The sequence below is a fragment of the Somniosus microcephalus genome, chromosome 12, assembly GCF_052327205.1.
Source record: "Somniosus microcephalus isolate GS21.2 chromosome 12, FLI_Smic_1.0, whole genome shotgun sequence".
Taxonomy (NCBI): Eukaryota; Metazoa; Chordata; class Chondrichthyes; order Squaliformes; family Somniosidae; genus Somniosus; species Somniosus microcephalus.
Window position 1 is genome coordinate 195,197,170 of NC_140998.1, and position 22,708 is coordinate 195,219,877.

General features: G+C 47.2%; 1 protein-coding gene and 1 long non-coding RNA gene across 2 annotated transcripts; both read right to left on the reverse strand.

Moving 5' to 3' along the window:
- Nucleotides 1-3,221: 3,221 nt before the first annotated feature.
- Nucleotides 3,222-11,943, reverse strand: LOC147109845 (uncharacterized). Its single transcript, XR_015080361.1, has 3 exons — nt 11,797-11,943; nt 10,440-10,711; nt 3,222-3,464 (listed from the first exon to the last, which is right to left on the reverse strand). It is a non-coding gene; the product is annotated as an uncharacterized LOC147109845 (long non-coding RNA).
- Nucleotides 11,944-12,065: 122 nt separating this feature from the next.
- LOC147109846 (uncharacterized) lies at nt 12,066-21,105 on the reverse strand. Its single transcript, XM_086003898.1, has 5 exons — nt 20,507-21,105; nt 16,167-16,290; nt 15,210-15,332; nt 14,814-14,884; nt 12,066-12,828 (listed from the first exon to the last, which is right to left on the reverse strand). Exons 1-5 carry the CDS (start codon nt 20,576-20,578, stop codon nt 12,604-12,606), a joined length of 615 nt encoding a protein of 204 aa, XP_085860024.1. The 5' UTR covers nt 20,579-21,105; the 3' UTR covers nt 12,066-12,603.
- Nucleotides 21,106-22,708: the final 1,603 nt, after the last annotated feature.

The window sequence follows — 22,708 nt, forward strand, 5'->3', positions numbered from 1 at the left end:
CCCTTAGCAACAATTCTCTTGTCCAATTATACACTTTCATTATAGTTTGTGCCTTAAGCTGAGTTTGTTTTGTCTTAAGCTGAGTTTGTTTTGTTACTTCCTTGGTGGACTTCATGTTGTTCTGCACGTACACAGTTTGATTGCTGACATTACTTGCCGCACTCAGATCAGCGGAGCCATTTTGTCTTGGTTCATGTCCCTTATTTATAATTTCACTTCTTACACAAATATTTAAGTGGCCAAAAATAAGTTAAAATTGTAAAATGAATACAGAATGTAAAGCATATTAGTATAGCGAGTTAGAATGAGAGAACATGTCCCCCAGTCATGGACAAATTTCAATTTCAAACATACTGTCAGGAGAGGACACTCAGTGGGGACCAATCACTTCAGTGTAGATACGAAAGATAATGGCCCCAATATTACTAAGGAGCGAGTGTCTGACGGGGGGTGGGGGAGATGCAGCGATCCAGAAATACGGGTTTCCCGGAGTTCCTGCTGAATTTAACGCCAATAACTGATTTGAAAAAAAAATCTCATTTTCCCAGCCACAGCCACCCAGAATGAGAGGCTGACTGGTTGTTGTAATGATATCAGCAAATAGAGATGGTATTTGCCTGTTCGATTATGATGCCTTAATAGCATGATTGCATGTATTGATTGCTTGTGCCTGACCAGCAGAGGGCATGTGACCGAGAGAAGCAAGGCAGTTAGTTTAGTTTCGGTTTCGTTCTAGATGCATCACAGCATGGTGTCTCCTGTAAAAGCTGTATAAAAGAGTTGAACAGACTTTAGATTAAAACTCATTCTCTTTCATAAATGTCAGAAGTGATTGAAAGAGATGAAGAGGAAAAATCTAAAGTGAAATCAGCTCTCCACATATTAGCCAGCCAAAAGTGAACATCGTTGCTTACCATTGGAGAATAGCTAACGAAGTGAAAAAATGGAAGGTTTACACCCACCGGCGACGCTTCAGTTGACAGGTAATGTGGCTGAAAATTGGAGAAGGTTCAAACAACGTGTGGGGTTGTATTTAGCGGCAATCGGAGCTGACGAGAAAAGTGATAAAAGGAAATCATCACTGTTCTTACATGTCGTGGGTGATGAAGCGCTGGAGGTGTATAATAACTTCACATTCGCTGTTGATGGAGACAAAATGAAGCTAGATAAAATAATGGAACAGTTTGAGGCCTACTGCATACCTAAACGTAACGTGACGTTTGAGAGGCACAGATTTTTCACATGTGTACAGAAAACGGGTGAGACTATTGATCAGTATGTGACTGAACTGAGAAACCGAAGCAAAACATGTGAATTTGGGGGACTGACAGACTCGCTGATAAAAGACAGACTGGTGTGTGGTATTCCAGATAATGGTCTAAGGGAAAGGCTGCTAAGAGAGCAAGATCTAGACCTGGGAAAAGCCATAGCACTGTGTAGGGCTACAGAGACTGTGAAGTTGCAAGCAAAGGAGCTGTTCAGTGACAATAGCTGCAACGTGGATGCAGTGAGTAAGAACGGACACAAACCGTTTAACAAAAAGAGCGCCAATGTGAAAAAAGAGGCGTGGCCAGTGAACTAAAATGAAAGGGACAATCGAAAGTCATGTAGTCGATGCGGTACACAGCATCCACCAAGAAAGTGTCCAGCATATGGTAAAACATGCAATAGTTGCAACAAAAACAACCATTATGCCCGTTGCTGCAAGAACCAAGTGCAACAAAGCAAGGTCCATGCAATAGATGAAAGCGACATAGAGGAGTTCTATGTAGATGTTGTGTCTGAAAACAAACAAGAAGAAAGAGACTGGATGTTGACACTAAAAGTGAATGACATACATACTCCATTTAAATTGGATACTGGAGCACAAGTTAATGTGATATCAGAGACTGATTTTAAGAAAATTAGACCCAGACCAAAGATACATGGAATCAAAGTGAAAGTGACAGGATACTCAGGTACTGAAATACCAGTGAAAGGAAGATGCATTGTCAAAGTGACACACAAGGACAGAGAGCACACGCTAGCATTAATCGTGGTGCCAAAGGATGTGCAAGCCATACTAGGTTTAAAAGCCTGTGAGAGACTGAACCTGGTAAAGAGAGTCCTCGTTGTGGAAAGCGAAGGAGAGACAGTCTATGATGAACTGAATGTTGCGTACACACCGGGTAAGCTGATGTATACAGCAGACATGTTGTCCAGAGCTGTTGACCCAGGAGAGCCCGCAAACACAGTGAAAAGGCTGAAGTACAAGGCAAAAGACAGTGGAACTGACTTCTACCAAAGCATGCTTGTATACCGCACAACGCCGCTCGAGTGTGGTATGTCACCAGCCCAACTTCTGATGGGACGTCGGCTGAGGTCAAACCTACCCATCCCGGAGAACCTCCTGAAAACAAAAGAGGGGGAGAAAGTGAGGAAGTTCAAAGAACAACAGAAAGAAAAACAAAAGTACTACTATGACAGAGGAACACAAAACCTACCTGAACTCCACACTGGTGACCAAGTAAGGTTGAAAGACAAAACAAACACATGGACTCAGAAGGGAACTGTCCTGAGTGAAGTTCAACCAAGATCATACACCATTCAGACAGATGAGGGTGCTGTTCTGAGAAGAAATCGTCGAGATCTTCTCATGGGACCAGCCACAGCAGGTCAAGAGACTGATACTGTTGAACAACCTGATCACACAGCTGAGAACCAATCATCTGAGGCAACAACTCAGATTCAAGGACAATCAATCAGAAAATCCTCAAGACACGTGAAGCCTCCTGAGAGACTCATTGAGCAAATTTAAGGACTATTGTTATAAAAGGAAGTAATGTTATCTTATTCTTTCTTCAAGTTCTAGTGTATTTACATATTTCATGTGAACACACAAAGCAAGGTTAAAAAACCTTGATCATGATAATGATAATGTAAGTTCATTAAGTGTGACAGTTAAAATGCAGATTAATACAAAGAAACCATGTTGTTAGTTAAAAGTAAAATACTCTTGTTTTAAGAAAAGGAGATGTAATGATATCAGCAAATAGAGATGGTATTTGCCTGTTCGATTATGATGCCTTAATAGCATGATTGCATGTATTGATTGCTTGTGCCTGACCAGCAGAGGGCATGTGACCGAGAGAAGCAAGGCAGTTAGTTTAGTTTCGGTTTCGTTCTAGATGCATCACAGCATCGTGTCTCCTGTAAAAGCTGTATAAAAGAGTTGAACAGACTTTAGATTAAAACTCATTCTCCTTTATAAATGTCTCGTCATTGAACCCACAAAGAAATCAATACAGTTGTTGGGCGGGATATTTTACAGGATGGATCATATGAAATGGGACGAATGATCTTCTTCATCCATTACAATCTTGTGATCCTCACAATACGGTATCAGTCTTCCCTCACCTCATCCAATTTGATGTAGATTCATCCTTCGCATCAATGCATTCAAAATCCTTGTTGGATTTGCTGATCTGCAGAAAAGTATTTTGATAAAAAGACTGGATTAATAAAAATTTTATAAGCAACTTTATCTTTATGTTAGACTGTCATAAGGCTTAACACGTATTGCAAGATTCCATTACATCGCCTCCCACATCTTTGAGTAAAAATTGACCTTCCTTTACCTGTGTTCTGTTATTATACCTTTTCATCCGAGTGCCCAGTTCAACACGATGGCTGGGACTGAAATGATGTAGCATAGGAGCTCAAAAAATAGCATGATGGTGCTGAACAGTTCCAGGAAGCTTTGTAAAGTCGGAAAAGGTCCCTGAATTACTGTAATGTCAGAGCGCCCAGGATTTGGCAACTACTGTTCAATGCATTCTGAAACTAGGAATGATGAGAGTTGGTTGAGGTGATGCCTGACTCACCTTTGTTCATAAATACAATGACAGCAGGCTCTGGGAATCTCCTGGAGCTGCTTTAATAGGATAATACCTGAATTAGAGCAACAGGACTAAATTAATCAGAAGATGAATAAAGTAAAAGGGACTGGAATGTAGGCTCATTCTTAGTTGACTTTGGCTCCAGTACAAAGCCATTGGATTAAAATGATAACAGCTACAAGGCCATCCAATACCAACAGGCTCTATTCCTCAAAAACAGGAGTGGGGAATCAAGCTAAGAATGCAATAGACAGAGGCCTAGAAATTGGATAAGGCCCAAAAACAGGCGCGGACAGCACGATGTGCCCACGCCCATTCAAAGTAGTGCAGGCAGCACATAAAATTCATGCTGCCTGCTCATTATAATGATTGTAGCGCTGAAATGTGCTGCTAACTGTCTTAGTGCTGATTTGGAGGGCCAATGTTGGGTGGAGTCTAGTGGCCAATAAAGTTTGTTCAAGGCTCTAATACAGGGGAAGTGCTTTTTTGCACAAACAGCTCATTGTCATTGTGGAGAAAACCATGGCCCAATAGCCAAGAAAAATGGCAAGGAGATTTTCTGATGTGACACTGGAGGCCTTGGTCCTGGAGGTTCTATGACATCCTCAGGTCCTCTACCAACAGGGGGCAGGAGGCTCGCGGACACAAGAAGGCTGTGGGTGGAGACTGCTGAAGCTGTCAGTATGATGAGTGTTGTCCACAGAACCTGGATCCAGTGCTGCAAAATGTTTAGTGACCTCACACGACTGGTCAAGGTGAGTAAATGCATCTTCAAATACCATATCCCACTATCTGTGCCATGAATCGCACACACTGTTCAATGCACCACATCCCCACCAACAATCTCTAGCCAGCACCACTCATACCTCACACACTTACCACTGCTGCAAGACTTACACCCACATCTCACACCTTGCACAAATTGCCAGCTATTCAACCATGGCAGGCACATCACCCAAACATATTGTACCACACTCACTGACACTTCCTGATCTCTTGCAGGCCAAGTTGGCGCACAACGTCCGGGAGCACCAGCAGATGGGTGAAGGGTCATCGGGTGGCAGTACTGTCAACAAGGGCAAACAGCGATGACAAAGTCCAGCACCGCCTTCAGTGTGCCAGTGCAGCCTTCGGTCGCCTCAGGAAGAGAGTGTTTGAAGACCAGGACCTCAAACCCGGCATCAAGCTCATGGTCTACAGAGCAGTAGTGATACCCGCCCTCCGGTATGCCTCAGAGACATGGACCATTTACAGCAGGCACCTCAAAGCACTGGAGAGGTACCACCAATGCTGCCTCCGCAAGATCCTGCAAATCCATTGGCAGGATAGGTGCACCAACATCAATGTTCTCGCTCAGGCCAACATTCCCAGCATTGAAGCTTTGACCACGCTCGATCAGCTCCGATGGACAGGTCACATCGTCCACATGCCCGATACGAGACTCCCAAAACAAGCACTCCACTTGGAGCTCTGACACGGCAAGAGAGCCCCAGGTGTGCAGAGGAAACGCTTCAAGGACACCCTCAAAGCCTCCTTGAAAAAGTGCAACGTCCCACCGACACCTGGGAATCCCTGGCCCAAGACCGCACAAAATGGAGGAGAAGCATCCAGGAAGGCGCTGAACACCTACAAGTCTCTTTGCTGGGAGCAAGCGGCAGCCAAGTGCAAGCAATGCAAGGTGTGCACGTCAACCCAAGCACCCCACCCGCCCCCCCCCCTGCAAGCACTGTCTGCCCCACCTGTGACAGGGACTATAGGTCCTGCAGTGGACTCATCAGTCACCTGAGAACTCATTTTAATGTAGAAGCAAGTCATCCTTGGTTCCCAGGGACTGCCTAAGAAGTAAGAAGAAGGGTAAGTCAGATTTGAGAGCCACATGGACTTGAAGGAAGTACTGCTCACAATAATTGTTGGGGCAGTGACAGAGTCTGTGGTGAGCGGGGAAGCGAAAAACATTGCAGATGATGACGGTATGCTTATACCTAATCCTTCATCTCACAGCCCACTATCCCTCATCCCACAATCTCTTTTCACTTGCACGCTGTTGATGGTGTATGCATGGATATCTGGCTTTCCCTCCTACCTCAACACAACCCGACCCTTGTGTATTTTTCCTTGCAGATACCCAAGCACTGCCAGCAGCCCAGCCTGTCCCTGAAGTTCTGGAGGAGGAGAGTGATGGAGAAGAAGACACAGCGACACTGGAACTGACACTCACAGACACCAGCTCAGCAACTGGCACTGCCCGTACTTTAGAGGGTAGTATAGAGGCAGGATCTGCACATGGTGAATCACCAGGCATGAGTGAGCTGCAGCCAAGCCAGTGGGAAAGTGTAGCTCGGGTGCCAGCTCCCCGCAGGGCGAGATTACGCACGAGTTCTGCTGCACAGGACTCAGATGTTGTTCTCGATGGGGCAGCCTTCAGAAGGAGGGTGATGGGCCTGCACACAGAAATGCTTGGTGTAATGGCAAGCCTGCCAGAGAGCCTCTGGTCAGTGTCAAGCAGCATGGAGGAGTCCGGCTCCAATATTATGGGGTTTTGCACTGGGCTTGCAGCCCATGATTTCCAGGGTGGAAATAATGGGCAACTCCATTAGAGAACTTGTGGACCCAACCATGATGCTGGGTATGATGGGCGAACTCGCATTTCCATTGCAGCACAATGGAAGCGACCCAACGTCTCACTGCTGCAGTGGAAGCGCAGACTGCTCTCCTACAGTCTCAACTTGTTGCCACGCAAGCTCAGACTGATGCCATTGTGGCTGGGTTTATGAGTGTGGAAAAGTGCTTGCAGATTGTCACAGCAGTCCAGCAATCTGTGCTCCAACAGATGGCTAATAATGCTGAGGCCCCATCCCGAGGGAGTGGCAGTGGCCGCGTGGAGCAAGAACCTGCTGTCTTCTCTCAAGAAGACAGCAGTCGTGTTCCCACCACTGCCACTCTGCCAGCCCTTGCACCAGCCCAGACCTCTGCCGCCCATACCAAGGTGGTGCAGTCTACAGCCGGGCTTTCTAGGGTCAGAGCTGCTCGAGGTCATCCGGCAGGCCCATCTGTAGTCTCCCCACTGTAGCTTTCCACCAGCTGCTGCAGCCACTGGGGGAGCACTTCGTAGGAGCACTAGAGTAGGAAAAGGCACACTTAAGACAGACACTAAGGGAATGCACAAGGGTGATTAGCTGACTTTGTTCTTTTGATTTGAATTTGATAAATTTATAAATTATGTTTGAAATGTGTTTTGTGGTGGCTCTCATTTCAGATTTGTGCCCAGGAGGACGCTATGATGTTCTGTGATAGAGGGATGGTAAGATGGGGAAGTGGTGAGCAACGGGGATCTGGGGTTTCACTCACTGCAACCAGAGTCTGTTGAGGTGCTCATGGACAGCCCATCTGGATCGGGGATGTGCTGCCTGCCTGCTCACTTCCTCCTCCTCCTCCTCTCTTATTTATCAGGATAGCATCTTTGTTATCAAGATAGGCTAAAAGAGTTGGGACTCTACACTTTAGGGAAGCGTAGACTTAAGGGGGATTTGATTGAGGTTCAGAAGATAATGAAGGGGTGAAGGGAATGATTGTGTTCCAGCTGATAGTTTGTTTCAATTAAATAGGTTAAGAAGGACTAGGGGTCACAAATTTAAGTTGTACAAGTCTAGATCTAGGTTAGATGTCAGGACGAGGTTCTTTTCCCATAGAATAGTGGACCTCAGGAACAGGCTGCCGTCTTGTGTAGTGGACACGGACTCACAGTTCTTTCAAGCGAGAGCTGGACCTGTTTTTGGCTGGGGCAGAGATCACCTCTTACAGAAGGTAGATACGGCAGGGAATTCAGGACAAGAGTGATCTCCTGGACTAGTTTCGATCGCCTAGTTAGGTCAGAAAGGAATTTCCCAGATATTTCTTTCCCAAATTGGCCTTGGTATTTTATGGTTTTGGGTGGGATGGAGTGTATATATTGTGATACACAAGGTATCACAATTGTTTTGGGACAGGCTTGATGGACCCGTGGTGGCATGGGCTGTGCCCTCATGTGGCCAAGTTGTGGAACATGCAGCAGACCACCACAAAATGGGAAACCCGCTCCAGCCTGTACTGGAGGGCTCCTCCTGAGTGGTCAAGGCAGCGGAACTGTTGCTTGAGAACCTCAATGGTCTGCTCGATGAGACTCCTCATGGCAGTCGTTATATCAGTGCTGGAGACAAGTGGTGAGGTTGTGGAGGGAACTCATCAGCCAGGGGCAGAGTGGATAGCTCTTGTTTCCAAGCAGCCACCCTTGGGTTTGACGTGGTGGTTCAAAGACTGCTGGCACACCGGACTGGTGCAGGTTGAAGGCATCATGACTGCTGCCAGGATACCGGGCATTCACCATCATGATGCACCGGGCGTGGTCGCACAAGAAGTGCACATTAAGTGAGTGGTAGCCTGTGCAGTTACGGAACATCTCAGGATTGGTATGCGGTGCCAGCAAAGCCACATGTGTGCAGTCGATGGCACACTGCACCACGAGGAAGCCCTCCAGCCTGGCAAAGCCACATGCGTGCTCCTCCTACTTCTCTCTGTTCAGAGAGAAGACAATGAAGTCCCTTCTCCTCGAATAGACAGCCTCTGTGACCTCCTGGTTGCAGCGATGGGCAGCAAACTGGGATAAAAACAGAAAATCCTGGAAATTCTTCTTCTTCTTAGGCAGTCCCTAGGATTCGAGGATGATTTGCTTCCACATTAAACATGAATTCTCAGGTGACCAATGAGTCCAATGCGGGACCTACAGTCTCTGTCGCAGGTGGGGCAGACGGTGGTTGAAGGGGCGGGTGGGTGGGGTGCTTGGGTTAACATGTGCTCCTTGCGCTTGGCTTCCGCTTGCTCCAGGTATTCGGCGCCTTCCCGGATGCTTCTCCTCCATTTTGTGCGGTCTTGGGCCAGGAATTCCCATGTGTTGGTGGTGATGTTGCACTTTTTCAAGGAGGCTTTGAGGGTGTCCTTGAAGAGTTTCCTCTGCCCACCTGGGGCTCTCTTGCCATGTCGGAGCTCCGAGTAGAGCACTTGTTTTGGGAGTCTTGTAACTCAGCAGGTCAAGCAGCATCTGTAAAGAAACAGAGTTAACGTTTCAGGTCAATGACCCAGCAAACTGGGAGATGTTAATTATATCTCCCGGTCCAGACTGGTGAAAAAATTCAGGGCCACGGTGACTTCAGGGCCACTGGGAGAGCCACTCTGCTCTGAGGCTGCATGTTTGGCTGCAGGAGGTGGCAGAGTTCTGTGACTGCCTCCTTGGTGCATCGGAGCCTCCTAATACACTGCCCCTGGCTTAAGCGCAGGTAGAAGTGCTCTTGGAAGACCCTGGTTGGGCAAGACCTCCTGCCCCTCCTCGTCCTCCCTCTGCAAGCATCTTGTCTTCTTCTTCACTGCCTCCACTCCATCTCCGTCATACTCGAGCGTGAGGGGTACTGCAAGTAGAGACCCCATGACTGGGAGCAAGTGGTGGGAGCAGAAGCCTTTAAATGAGTAGCAAGGCTTTCTGTCACCTCAGCAACATTAAATAACTGTAGAAAGCTCCAAACAGTTGCACAAACTGTGACAGAGTCAGGACAGATCAAAAAGCAAGTCAGCTGTATGTTGTTGATGATACCTTTAAATAGCAGTGCTGGGAGGTCCTTCCTGCTGCTGAACATAGTCAGTTGGTCGCGATTGGGAGAGGGCGTAAAATGGAGCGGCAATGTCGAAAATGGCAGATATTCTGTCAAACCAGCATTCCACACTTATTGACGTCACGATCTGCCTCATCTAAATATCTGGAGTGCGCGCAGGCATCGGCAGCAGTGCTGACCTCCCAAAATGGCGGCCATCGTAGGACCCGCCAAAAGCGAGGCGACCACCATTTTTAAGCAAAACCGGCCTGAACGGCGAGCGCTAAAACTTCGAAATTCGCGGCCACGGAATTCAATAATTGCTCAGCTGGCGGGCGGTGTGGGGGGGGGGGGAATTCTAGTGAGGGATTTCGTTTCCGAGTGTGAGAATGCTGCCTCAGCTGGAGGCAGGGCAGGTGGCAGAGTTTTTATAAATAGTTGGGAGTCTGACTTTGCCTCAGCGCCGTGAGAGGATCTTTGTCTGTGTGGAGAGCGGATTTTTCTCTCAGCACTGACACTATCAGCTGTGGGGAAGGTGCTGTGAACTTTGATACACCTTTGGTCTCAGTGGGGTGAATTGCAACTGTTTCCTCTGTGGTGGTGTTTGGTGGGTTTCAGTCAGTTTGAGGCATGTTTGCTTTCTCGCTTCCTGATGGTGGTGAGTCATGTTCGGGTAGTTCCGTGGCTGCTGCCAGCCCTACAATAAACACACCCAGTAATCCATTCTTCATTTGTGAACATTTCTATGTGTTGACAGGCTAAGTGAACACAAGAGGCCTCACAGCAAAGACTAATTCTGTCTTCACTCGCTGTCTACTTACCAGTAGGACTCTGAGTAGCAACTAGGAATGGGAACCTTGGATAATTTATAGAAAATAAATTCAAATAAGTCCTGAATTTTTTTAATAAAATAAGGAACTTGATAACGACAGTAGTCACTTACCACCCATGAATACCCACTGACAGACTCTGCTTCTTCATTTGATACTACTCCTTCATAAGGTCCAAAGTGAACGCCTTTGGGAATAACCTGCCCTTCATTCCATACACCAAGTCCAGCTTTTCGAATTTTTGAAGTCGCTATGCTGAGACCCTCCGGAAGGGTTAAACGTGCTCTATCTGGCTGACCGAATTCGACCACTGTGTCCTTTATGAACACTGGAGGACCATGCACAGGGCATTCTTCAATAAAAAATGTCTTGCAGTCTTCACAAACTAACACATAAAATACAAATTAAAGATGGATCAGGATTTCAATTCATTATTCAGTGTTCATGAAGGTGAAGGGGGATAGTACTGAGAAAGGATAGATTACCTATCATAGATTTGATCTTCCTCATTCTTTGATTGCAATTCAGTCTGCACACACAAGTATGATATTTCTGTGAACTATCAGCTGGGAAAAACACTTGGGGCATCTTCCCTCTATGAAAATTACACCCAGTGCCAGTCAGGTCTTCCCCCACTCTGTTGTATACAAGGGCTTGTTTTGGGCGACATGTTCGGTTCTTGACTCCAAGAAGGCAGTACTGACCTCAATTCACAACAGCATTGCAAAAACTGTCAACAGTATCTCCAAGCTGTGCCACACCAGATACGCTTAGGAGTGGGCAGGAAGGGAATTTTGCACAAGGAGGCGGAATTACCTCCTATAGGTTATAGCTTCCTCATTCTTTGAATGTGTTTCAACCTGCATATCCAGTAACAAAAGACCCTCTAAACCATCAGGCAAATCACGCTTGGGGACAGTGCCACTTCTCAAATTTGCCCTTTCAGTTATGCCATCATCTTAGCCCCACACCCCTTCTCAAACCATGTTGACACCCAACTTAATTCTGGCTGCATCATCAATTCTTTGGAGATGGTCATTGCTTGCCATTCATAAGTTTGAATGTTAGCTGCCGCTTATCAGCCCAAGCCTGGATGTTGTCCAGGTCCTGCTGTAGGCTGGCATAGGATGCTTCAATATCCTAGACAAAGGGCTGCTATTCCCTGTAATCAGGGGCCATTAGTTTATGGTTATTGAAATTCATATGAAATTCATATAATAATTCATGAGCGAATTCCAGAATTATTATCAATAGTTTGGGGATCATATTTGTGATTGTTATTCCTTCATGAAAAAGGAAAATCGGTGCCTGTTTGTGGGCAAACAGAGGCCTGCACTCCTGTCCCACCACTCTGACATGCTGCATTGCTCCACCAATCCCCTGGCCTACCAAGGCCCCTGTGTCATCACACCAAAATGCCCAGTAAATTATTCCTGCCCTGAGGAAATGGATAGGTTGCTTTGCACATACACAGGTAATCATCGTCACAAAGTTCCCTTTCTTCAGTGTAAACTTTTCTCTCTCTGTTTCTCAAACAGTATCTTCTGCTTTCAGTCTCTTTGGTGGTTTCCTCATTTGCTGACCCCAAGATCTTTCCAGTACAGACAACTGTGGAATAAATCCAGAAAATCAGGATCAAAAATTGAACCAATTAGTTTTAATATTCTTGTATGTCAAGCTTGTTTTTTGTTGAACAGGAGATGCTGAAGATATATGGCTCTGTGGGTAGCACCCTCACCTCTGAGTCACAAGGTTGTGGGTTCAAGTACCACATCAGGGACTTAAGCACAAAAATCAAGGCGGACACTCCAGTGCAGTGCTGAGGCAGTGCCGCACTGTCGGAGGTGCCGTCTTTCAGATGAGGCGTTAATCCGAGGCCTCGTCTGCTCTCTCAGGTGGACATAAAAGGTCCCATGGCACTATTTCGAAGAAGAGCAGGGGTGCTATCCCCGGTGTCCCTGACCAATATTTATCCCTCAATCAACATAAAAAAAGATTATCAGGTCATTATCACATTGCTATTTGTGGGAGTATGCTGTACGCAAATTGGCTGCCGCGTTTCCTACATTCCAACAGTGACTACACTTCAAAAAATACTTCATTGGCTGTGAAGCACTTTGAGACGTCCAGTGGTTGTGAAAGACACTATATAAATGCAAGTCTTTCTTTATTTACATAAATCAGCAAGATATTGCGTTAATCTGATTTGAATGACTACTGGTGTGGTGGCATTATCAACATAGGGCATCTCTTGCTCATTAAAATACCCTCAATTATTCAAAATAGAAATACTTTACTGAAATCCTTTATTCCAGGACAAATACCTTTATTGGATTCACTACGAGCTTCACTTTCACAAACCAAGGTGCTCGTTTCTATTCTGATCTTTTGAACTGAAACAGTCTCTTCCTTAGCTGAAGCAGTTTCCTCAGTGAAGCCTCGGAAAACTTCATCTTCAGCCACTTCGAAATGGGACACAATCTGTGACGGGGTTTTTTGGTTCTGAAATGCAGAATGTGAGAGTGAAAATGTACCTCACAGCACCTGAAGTAGACAATAGCTGCCTCAGGACTCCCTGCATTACAAGTCAAAGCAGTTGTCTGTTGTTCCTCTCCATTAGTTATTGTAGGATATTTAATAAACAGAGCTTCCCAATTACCCAACTGGGGAAATGCAGTTGCTCCCCAGTGTAGTGCTGAGTCACACATATCAGATAGTTCCCTTGTTTGATACTGTACTGTACTGATACTGATCTCAGCAAATGTAGTAAACCTATTAAATTAACCTCAGCCCCCTTTTGCAAGGGAGGGAATAAAATTAGCCAGGATTCCCAATGATTGCTAACTAATCATCACTTCTGGAAAGGTCTGTGTGCGTGTATATGAAAACAGGATTGACCTTCTCCAAAAATGAGAGCCTAACACATGAAGAACAGCCATTTAGCAAATACCAACAGGGCTGCCCATTAAGTCAGGACAGACTAAGGAAACATATCTACTCATGAATCAGTGCCTTCAGGAAAATGGGAGAGGAGGAGATTCGACACATATTTTCACTCCTTCACCTCTGGTCTTCCCACACCACACACAATCCCTAAAAGAGAGGTAATATTTGACAGTGCCTAAAAACTAACATTGAATTTCAGCTGATGTAAACAAGCAGCTGGAAACAATGATCTTCATTCTGTGGAACATGGAATTATCTTTCCTAACTTTAGCACATCCATTCCACCAGCTGTGTTTCTGAAGGCTGCACACAGAAATTTAGAATACAAAAAAATGAGAGATAAGGTATTAACTGTATGAATAAGTACCTGTCAGCTACGATACTTGCCTTCACCGTTTTCTCCTTGCTCTCCTGAAGCAATTGTATTACAGTTCTAAAGGTACTAATTGTTCTCCTGTGCCTTGTCCATGTGTCTGGATAGCAAGTATTGGCAGGCAACTCAAGATTCAGGAGGCACCAAAGCACAGCTTGATGATGGTCTCCTCTAACTCTACACACATGTACTTTTTCAGCAGAGCTCAAAACACAGCAATCAAGAGCAGGGACCCTGACTAATTTTATTTCTGGGAACCCTGAGGCCCAGTGGAGTTGCCCCATTGCCAAATCTCAGCACAGAGCAAGAATCAAAATTGAATTTGTCTGGGCGTGTCGTACTACACATGGAGAAAAGTATTTTAGATTCAAACCACTTTGCACACAGAACATTCTTCTTGAAGTAAAAGCTAATTGCTCGTTCATGAAGCATCATAGCTACAGAAGGTTAGTCAGAGACAAGAGCCCACGAGAGGAAATCAATGGAGGATCGAGAAGCAGATACAATTTTCTTTAAACTATCTGCCATGCTTGTCACCAAAATTAAGGGCTGCCTGCGTCACTGGACATTTTGCCCCTCAAATCTAGTTCCTAACATGAGAATTGCAATTCTTGATTACAACGACAGGAAGAGGAACCTTGAGATGTTAGTACAGCAGCAGTGACCAAGGAGTTTTGTCTTCATGAACGAGCTAGATCCATATTATGGAGCCTCATGGGCAACATATCAAATTGATGTCCATGTTCCGATTAATTTGCAGTTATTTCAAGTTGCTGATTTTCACAGATTTTGGGATGCTGGTGGAGGATTTATCCACCAACAGCACTAAGAGACCTTTCCAACTCTCCAGGCCATGAATTTCAAGGACAAATAACCAAGTATGAAATATAAATAAAAATAGAACCAAGTTGCCAGGCACCATGGACTGTAAATTGGGCTCTCAATGAAAAAGAAAAATTGTTTAATATAAATCTGAGATAAAGACAGAAAAGGCTGGAAGTGTGTAGCAGCTCAATTCGTGTCTGAAGGAGAAAGACTGGTTAATGTTTGGGTGGGAACTTGTATCGGTATATCCTTCAGATGCTGACAGGCCTGCCGTGATTATCTAGCAGATTGTTTGAATTTTGACATATTAGTCTGATAAGAATTTCTGTTCACTTTGAATTACCTTTCTGGTATTCTCGTTCTTAGTCTTCTTGGTATCTTCATTGTTAAAGAGAGGCTTAAAGAATCTGAACTCTTAAAAAAAGAAAGACATCAGTGTGATTGAGATAATCTCAGATTTCAGTTTATTTATGTTAACAGCATGAAGATTCTAAAACTATCTTGTTTATTCAGGCCCAAAAAAGAATCAACATATTATGCAGATAAAAAGTGAAGAAAAATTACACATGTATAAGGGAAAATGTGATCAGACAATTCACTTATATTTCCAGCTCTCCAAAACTTCAAACTAACTGCCTGCTGACAAAAAATATGTACTAGTTGCTGGACAAACTGGTTATATTCAGGGTGTTAAAAAAGCACATTTAATGCTTTACCAAAGAAAACACATTCAATTTACTTGGTGGGTTTTTCACAAGAAGTTTAGGCGTCCACTCCTCATCCGAGTCACTAGAAACATACACACGGGGTTGGTGCCCACTGCTAGGTCTTGATATGAACGTTGGATCTGGAACATTCAATCCTGTGAAAATTAAAATATTCCAATCATCTACAGTTGATAATTGCCTGTATTTAATTGGACTTAACTTACTAACGTAAGGCATCTGTTGAATCGAACCATTTTAGAATAATATCAGGTAAGAGCAGCACAGAGGCTTTCCTTTCATCAATGGCATCTGGATGTAAATCCAGCCCAGACTGATCAGAGGAAAAGGAGCTTTTATGTTATGTTGGGGAGCTGGGAGCACAGCACTCAGACCCATGCCCTCTAAGAGCCTTGTTCTCCCAGATTTTTATGCCACTGACCCCTATTGGACCCATTGGAGAGACCAAAGGAAGGAGATTTACATTTGTGACAGCTGACGGTCACTCTCAGTACCGAGGGAAAGGAAGGTCCTTGATGGCATCTGAGATGTAGAGCTTTCCTCCCTTATTCCAATATTTACTGTTTTTATTCTTCATTTAGTTTTAATGACAATCATTCAGTAGTTTTGTACAAAAAGTGGGGGAAAAGCCGCACAGGTACAACAGGAGGTGTTCTGATAGTCAGGTGAGATCGGGATCAGCTGCGCAGTCCCCCATATCACAAGCCTACATACAGACAGGATTTTTTCAAAGCAAGTAAATTAATATTCAGCGAATCACAGGTTGGGGGTGCTGCATTTCCCGATATGTGTTCCTAATGTGTGCCAGCAGTTGTGAGATGGAAAATCCCAACCAAAATGTCTAACCACATATGAGGAGAATATCCACTTGGGTGTAGTATTGGAAGAATTGTATGGCAGTACGAATCAGAGTGTTCAGGAGAGGAAGGGATAAATGTTGAAAGCAAGAAAATAAGTTATCTTGTACAAACCTACTGCAAGCATGGTTTCATAATTCTGCTGCACTTTCTTATAACGGATGTCGACCCATTCACTTAGCTCTGCCCAATCATCTTTGGAAAGATAAACGGCAATGTCTTTCAGCTTCTCTAGAATCTGAAGACATAAAATGAATGTAATTTCTGATACATCTAGGCATTTTATCTGTAATCTTCACAAACTACAATTGTAAGGTTAGCTACCCTGTCAGATCTGCCAATCTTTAAAAGAATATCCTCCACACCACTTGAATGGGTCGGCACAGCCAGCCTTTATTGGAAGCCATCAATATCGTGGCAGCATGATGTTGAAATGTCTTGAAGGAAAGTTGTCTCAAGACCTTCTACAATCAGTGTTGGTGCTACCATGCTCCAGAGGATGTCTGGGAAGGCAAAACAAAATGGCTAAAAATGCTCCCACACACCATCCCCTTTTCTAAATTATTCTTCCTCACCTTCTTTATGCTCACATGCAACATTCCAGAGCCAATTGTACACAAAAACTTTAAAGCAGGTTTTTTGGTACTGCTGTTTTTGAGCCAGTTGTTCAAGGACACCCATAGTGAAAGCCTCCGATTCCTCCCCCTCAGTGTGACTTTATCCACACTCACCCGAACGTCATAGTTGAGATCAGTCTGGTTACTTCAAGGTACACAGCAAAAGACCATTCAGGAAGCTTCACCATGTTGTTAACTATGGCAGATCTACTCTTTTAACCTCATTTTCCCCATAATTCTCCATTCAATTAATATCCATACAACCCAAGTATCTATCCCCTTTTAAATACCTGAATAAATTCTGCATCAATGGTCTCCTGTTGTAGTGCACTTCACATTCCCACAATATTTCCTATTAATAATTTTCTCCTGGATTAACTTTTCAAAAGCTTAGTTTTAATTTTAAATAGATGTCCCTTTATTACACACTAGCTGAAGTGCCCGGCGGTGCCGAGGCTTTTTCGAGGGCATGTTGTTGTTGGAAGAGAGAGAGAGCGACTGTGGGGGGGAGAGAGAGCGCAACTGGGGGGGAAGAGAGGGCGGGTGGGGGGAGGAGAGGGCGGGGGGGAGGGGAAGGGAGGGGGGAAGGGAGGGCGGGGGGGAGGGGGAGAAGGGCGGGCGGGGGGGGAAGGGAGGGCGGGGGGGAGGGGAGGGCGGGGGGAAGGGAGGGCGGGGGGGAGGAAGGGGAAGGGGGAGGGGAAGAAGGGGGAGGGGGGAAGGGAGGAATTGAGGCTGAGAGACGGCCACGGCCACGCCCGGTTGCCGGGGTAACCCTGCTGCGCCGCCCCGCACTCCCGAGAGCCCTGCTCTCGAAGCCGCAGCCGCCCCGCCCCGCATGCCCGAGAGCCCCGTTCTCGAAGCCGCAGCCGCCCCGCACTCCCGAGAGCCCCGCTCTTCGAGCCCGCTCCGCACTCCCGAGAGCCCCGCTCTCCAAGCCCCAGCGGGCCCGCACTCCCGTTGCCGGAGTAACCCGATCCGCACTCTCGAGAGCCCCGCCCCCCCGAGCGCGGAACAGAGTCTCACCTGCTCCTGCTGCGCGCGCACCCTGACCCTCGTGGCTGACGCCGTTGCCCCGGGTAACGTGACACGGGGGGGTGGGGGGCGGGTGAGGAGCTTAGCAGCAGCCCAGTTACCTAGCTCGGGCCTGGCTGGGCAAGAAAGGCCCAGGCTTTCAGGCCTAAGAAAAAAACGGGCAAAGGTAGGAAAAAGAATGTTCAGGTTCGATAAAATATTTACAAATGAGTGATTTATTTTAAAAGAATTTATTAAATTGAATTTTATTTTGCTGGAAATGTATATTTGAAAAGAAAGACGCAGAAAGCAGGAAAAAGAATGGAAGCAAGGTGGCGGCTACTCACCTCGGTTCAGGACGATAAGGCCCGCCCACACACGCACCGATTGGTCAACCGTCAGGTCACCAAAGCGTAGGATTGGTCAATCGTCCCGTCACTCGACCGTAGGAGGGCCCGGCCGCACGCGGCAGCAAGCCGCCGTACGATTGGTCGACCTCGAGGTCACTCTGTCGCTAATGAGCGGATAATGAGATGCTAATGAGCGGAATGTTGGAGGTTTTTGGGATACCGCGGGCGCGATTTTAGCCCGGCCGAAACGTAAATACGCTTAAAACCGTCTCGGAAGCGTAAGCTTTCTTTGGAGGTAACGCGCGCGTAGGTATGCCCTGTAACTTTCGAGCGCATAGCCCGCCAGACGCACACGCGATGACAGACAGAATGACAGACAGACAGATCGACCGATTTATATATATAGATAGACTAGCTGAAGTGCCCGGCGGTGCCGAGGCTTTTTCGAGGGCATGTTGTTGTTGGAAGAGAGAGAGAGAGCGACTGGGGGGAAGAGAGAGAGCGACTGGGGGGAAGAGAGAGAGCGACTGGGGGGAAGAGAGGGAGGGGAGGGGGGGAGGGGAGGGGGAGGAGGAGAGAGGAGGGGGAAGAAGGGGCGGGGGGAGGGAGGGGAGGAGGAGAGAGGAGGGGGGGAGGGGAAGGGGGAGAGTCCACGAGCCCCCTGATCCCCGTCCCCCCAAACCCCCTGATCCCCACCCCCCGAACTCCAGAGGTTGGCCCCCCCGAGACTCGCACCCCCAACTCCACCCCCGAGGCTCGCCCACCACCCACCCCCACGGCTCGCCCACCACCCACCCACCCCCGAGGCTCGCCCCCCCCACCAACCAAGCACCGAACTCCGGAGGCGCAATCTTCCGAGCACCGGCCTCCCGATCTGGCTTCAACATTGCGGCTGTGCGAGACGGCCGGAGGGCCCGGTTGCCAGGGTAACCGTGACGCTGACCAAGCCCCGCCCCCCGGCCGAGCCAGGGAGAGAGACGCCGCGTCTCAGCTGCTCCTGCTGCGCGCGCGGCCTCCCCCCGAGGGTCGCGGCCCCCCCCCGAGGGTCGCGGCCTCCCCCCCCCCCCCCGGGGTGAAGACTGCCGATTGCGGTTGTGCGAGACGGCCGGCGGGCCCGGTTGCCAGGGTAACACTTGACGCTCAGCAAGCCCCGCCCCCCGGCCGAGCCAGAGAGAGACGCCGCGTCTCAGCTCCTGCTGCGCGCGCACCCTAGCGGCGCTGGGCTGAGGCTCGGCCCTCCAGCCTTCGAGTGGGGCCGGGAGGTGCCTAGCTCGGGCGTGGGTGCGGAGGAGACGCCGAGGCTTCTAGGCCTACCTGGAAAAACGGGGAAAGGTAGGAAAATTAATGAGATTAGATAAGTTAATTACTTTCTAAATCATTTTTTTAAAAAACAATGTGTTTTAAAAGCAACATTTTTTTTTAAGACGCAGAAAGCGGGAAAAAGGAAAAGTTTGTAATCAAGATGGCGGCGACTCACCTCGGTTCAGAACGATAAGGCCCGGCCACACACGCACCGATTGGCCCGGCGGCACACGCCAGCAACCCGGCGTACGATTGGTCAAGCTCGAGGTCACTCTGTCGCTAATGAGCGGATAATGAGATGCTAATGAGCGGAACGTTGAAGGTTTTTGGGATACCGCGGGCGCGATTTTAGCCCGGCCAAAACGTAAATACGCTTAAAACCGTCTCGGAAGCGTAAGCTTTCTTTGGAGGTAACGCGCGCGTAGGCACGCCCTGTAACTTTCGAGCGCATAGCCCGACAGATGCACACGCGATGACAGACAGAATGACAGACAGATGTACCGATTTATATATATAGATAGATTTGCTGATTGGAAAAATAACGCTTGGAAATCAGCTATCTTGTCAATTCCCTTTTTTATTTTAACTCAGGATGTGGTCAGTGCTAACAAGACCATCTTTAATGCCCATCCCCAATTGCATTGAGAAGCTGGTGGTGGACCTTCTTTTTAAACACCTCGATCAGATCACTCATGTTTTGGGAGATTTGCTCAGTCTCTGATCAGACCTAAGGTCCTAAATGGAATAGAAAAGGCAAATCCACAGCAGTACTTTCAGTTAAATTGTAACAACAAGACTAGGATAAACCTGGTAAAAGAGTTCAGAACTCAGGTCACAGAAAGAATTATCAGTACCTGAAATGGTCACCTGGGGAGGGTAGTAGAGGCAAAAACACTAAAATGAATTAATTTAAGCAGTTAGACATTGTGATAAGGGAATCTTAAGTTTCTACTGGAAGGATAAGTTCGATGGGCCAAATGGTCTCACTGCTCAATATTAATGTTAGTGATCCAATCTAAACACTAGGGAACTCAGCCACTTCCTACTGACAGTATTAATGTGATTGGTATCTTTTGGGACTGAGCAGCTGAACCTTCCCCATCTCAAGTTGTAAACAATACATTTCTCCAGCATTTTCTTTCTGGTTTCCATTTGAAATCTGCCCTCATCTCACCTCCGATTTGCTCTTCTCAGACATGGCCTTGCCTTCTTCACTATCTTCCCTGTCACTCTGAGTTTTGCCCATCCCTTCCTGAGGTTGGCCACCTTATTTACTCAACTTTTCCCTCGACTTTTTGTGCCCTTCTCGATCCTTCAGTCTGTTTAATGGTTGTGCCCCCAGGTCGATTATTTCTTCCTTTTTTCTGTCACCTCACGGGGCTAAAATGAAGTCGAATCTGAGTGAAAGACTTTCCTGTCAGCGGCAGTGTTTAGTTTATGTGGCACTAATATCTGAAGCGGTCTTTTCTTCTGACTTTCCCTCAGACTAACACGACCTGAGTCTCTTTCTGACTAACAGTAACCTGCCAGCTCCTGCTTTTTCCTCAGGATATTTTAGTTCCTTTTGTCGTCAGCAATTATTTGTGACCGGATTTTTTTTAGCTGCAATCCCTCAGCATTTGCTGTACAGTGTGCAATGAGTGAGAATGTGGTTTCCCCGCCCGCCTTTTCTTTTTTTTTCTTTTTTTTCTTCTTCTTCTTCTTCTTCTTCTTCTTCTTCCTCCTCCTCCTCCTCCCCCTCCTGCAGCCTCCCGCTTTCTGCCGGTTGCCCGGCGACGCCGCCTCTATTTATAGCCCCGCCCCCCCGGGGGCGGGGCCGACAGAAGGGCGACACGTGGGCAGCGCTGCGGCCAATCAGAGCGCTGCGGCTGAGGGTTGAGCAGGGCGCGAGCGCCGGCGTGAGGAGACAGCCCGCCTCACGCACACAGGGAGGCCGAGCGCGCGCCCTTTGAACCAAGGCCCAAAGACAAAGGGCGGGAATAAGACCCCGCGGGGCCTCGTGTTTGCGTCGCAGCGCCAAGCCCGGCCCCCCGGGTGAGCGGGGCGACTGTCCGCCATCTTGCTGAAGGATTTCTCCCCGGCGACAGGCCCGGGTTACCCTGGCAACCGGCCGCCATCTTGGTGAAGGAAGGCGGGACTTGTCCCCGCGCCGCTAAATGCAAAGCATAAGCACGCCACTCAAGCCAAAATCAACACAGGCATCAATTGCTTAAACTATCGTGATCTGAGACTTCTCCCCACCCCGCCTTGCACCGTTGCCAAGTTTATGCGCTTGTGTATGGGCCAACCAGTCCCCATAGCAACGGGGTGCACTTGTGCGACGTGCAGATGGGATCCAACGTTCCAACTGTGAGTTTAGCAGCAGCACATTTAAGTGAGACCTGCAAAGAAATGCCACTTTCGGTTAACAAACTAGCCCAAAAATTAGGCACCTGCCCAAAGCCATTTTTCCCCACACAGCATGAAAAAACCTAACCTAATTGTCTTGCCAAACCTGGCAACAATGACCCCAACCGTGCCATCAAATCCCAGGCTCATCCACTCCACACTACAAAATCCAGGTTGCTTATATTACTAAAACCCAGGACCAGTGCTGCTAATCAATTAGGTACCGACTACTAACTTTAAAAAATAGTAAAAATTGAGAGCATAGGTAAAGGTACATATAATAAAGAACACTGTTTTATAGTTTTTCATGGAAAACTGCAAATTCAATCCCCAAAGTACTGGTAAAAATCCCAGAAGACCATGTAATGAAATCACTCTTTGACTTATTTATTCATTAAGTTGGTGTCTCTGATATACTACATGGCATACTATCCCTGTTGTTAAAAAACTCTGATTTACTTTGAGCAACACCATAGCAATGGAACAGGAGTAGGCCAGTTAGCCCCTCGAGCCTGTTCTGGCATTTAATGAGATAATGGCTGATCTGTGACCTAACTCCATACACCCGCCTTTGCCTTTGGAGGTGGGGGTGTTCCCATGCTCCTGCTACCCTTGTCCTGCTAGGTGGGAGAGGTCGCCGGTTTGGGAGGTGCTGCCGAAGGAGCCTTGGTGAGTTGCTGCAGTGCATCTTGTAGATGGTACACACTGCAGTCACGGTACACCGGTGGTGGAGGGAGTGAATGTTTAAGGTGGTGGATGGGTTGTGAATGAAACGGGCTACTTTGTCCTGGATGGTGTCGAGCTTCTTGAGTGTTGTTGGAGCTGTACACATCAAGGCAAGTGAAGAGTATTCCATCACACTCCTCGCACACAGGGGCTGTAGAACTGGAAAGCAGAGGGAGTTAGAGAGTGGGAGAGGGGCAACGATATGGTGCAATGTGTAAGGATTTCAGGAGAGGGAGTGTGTGTGTGGGACAGGAATGTACAG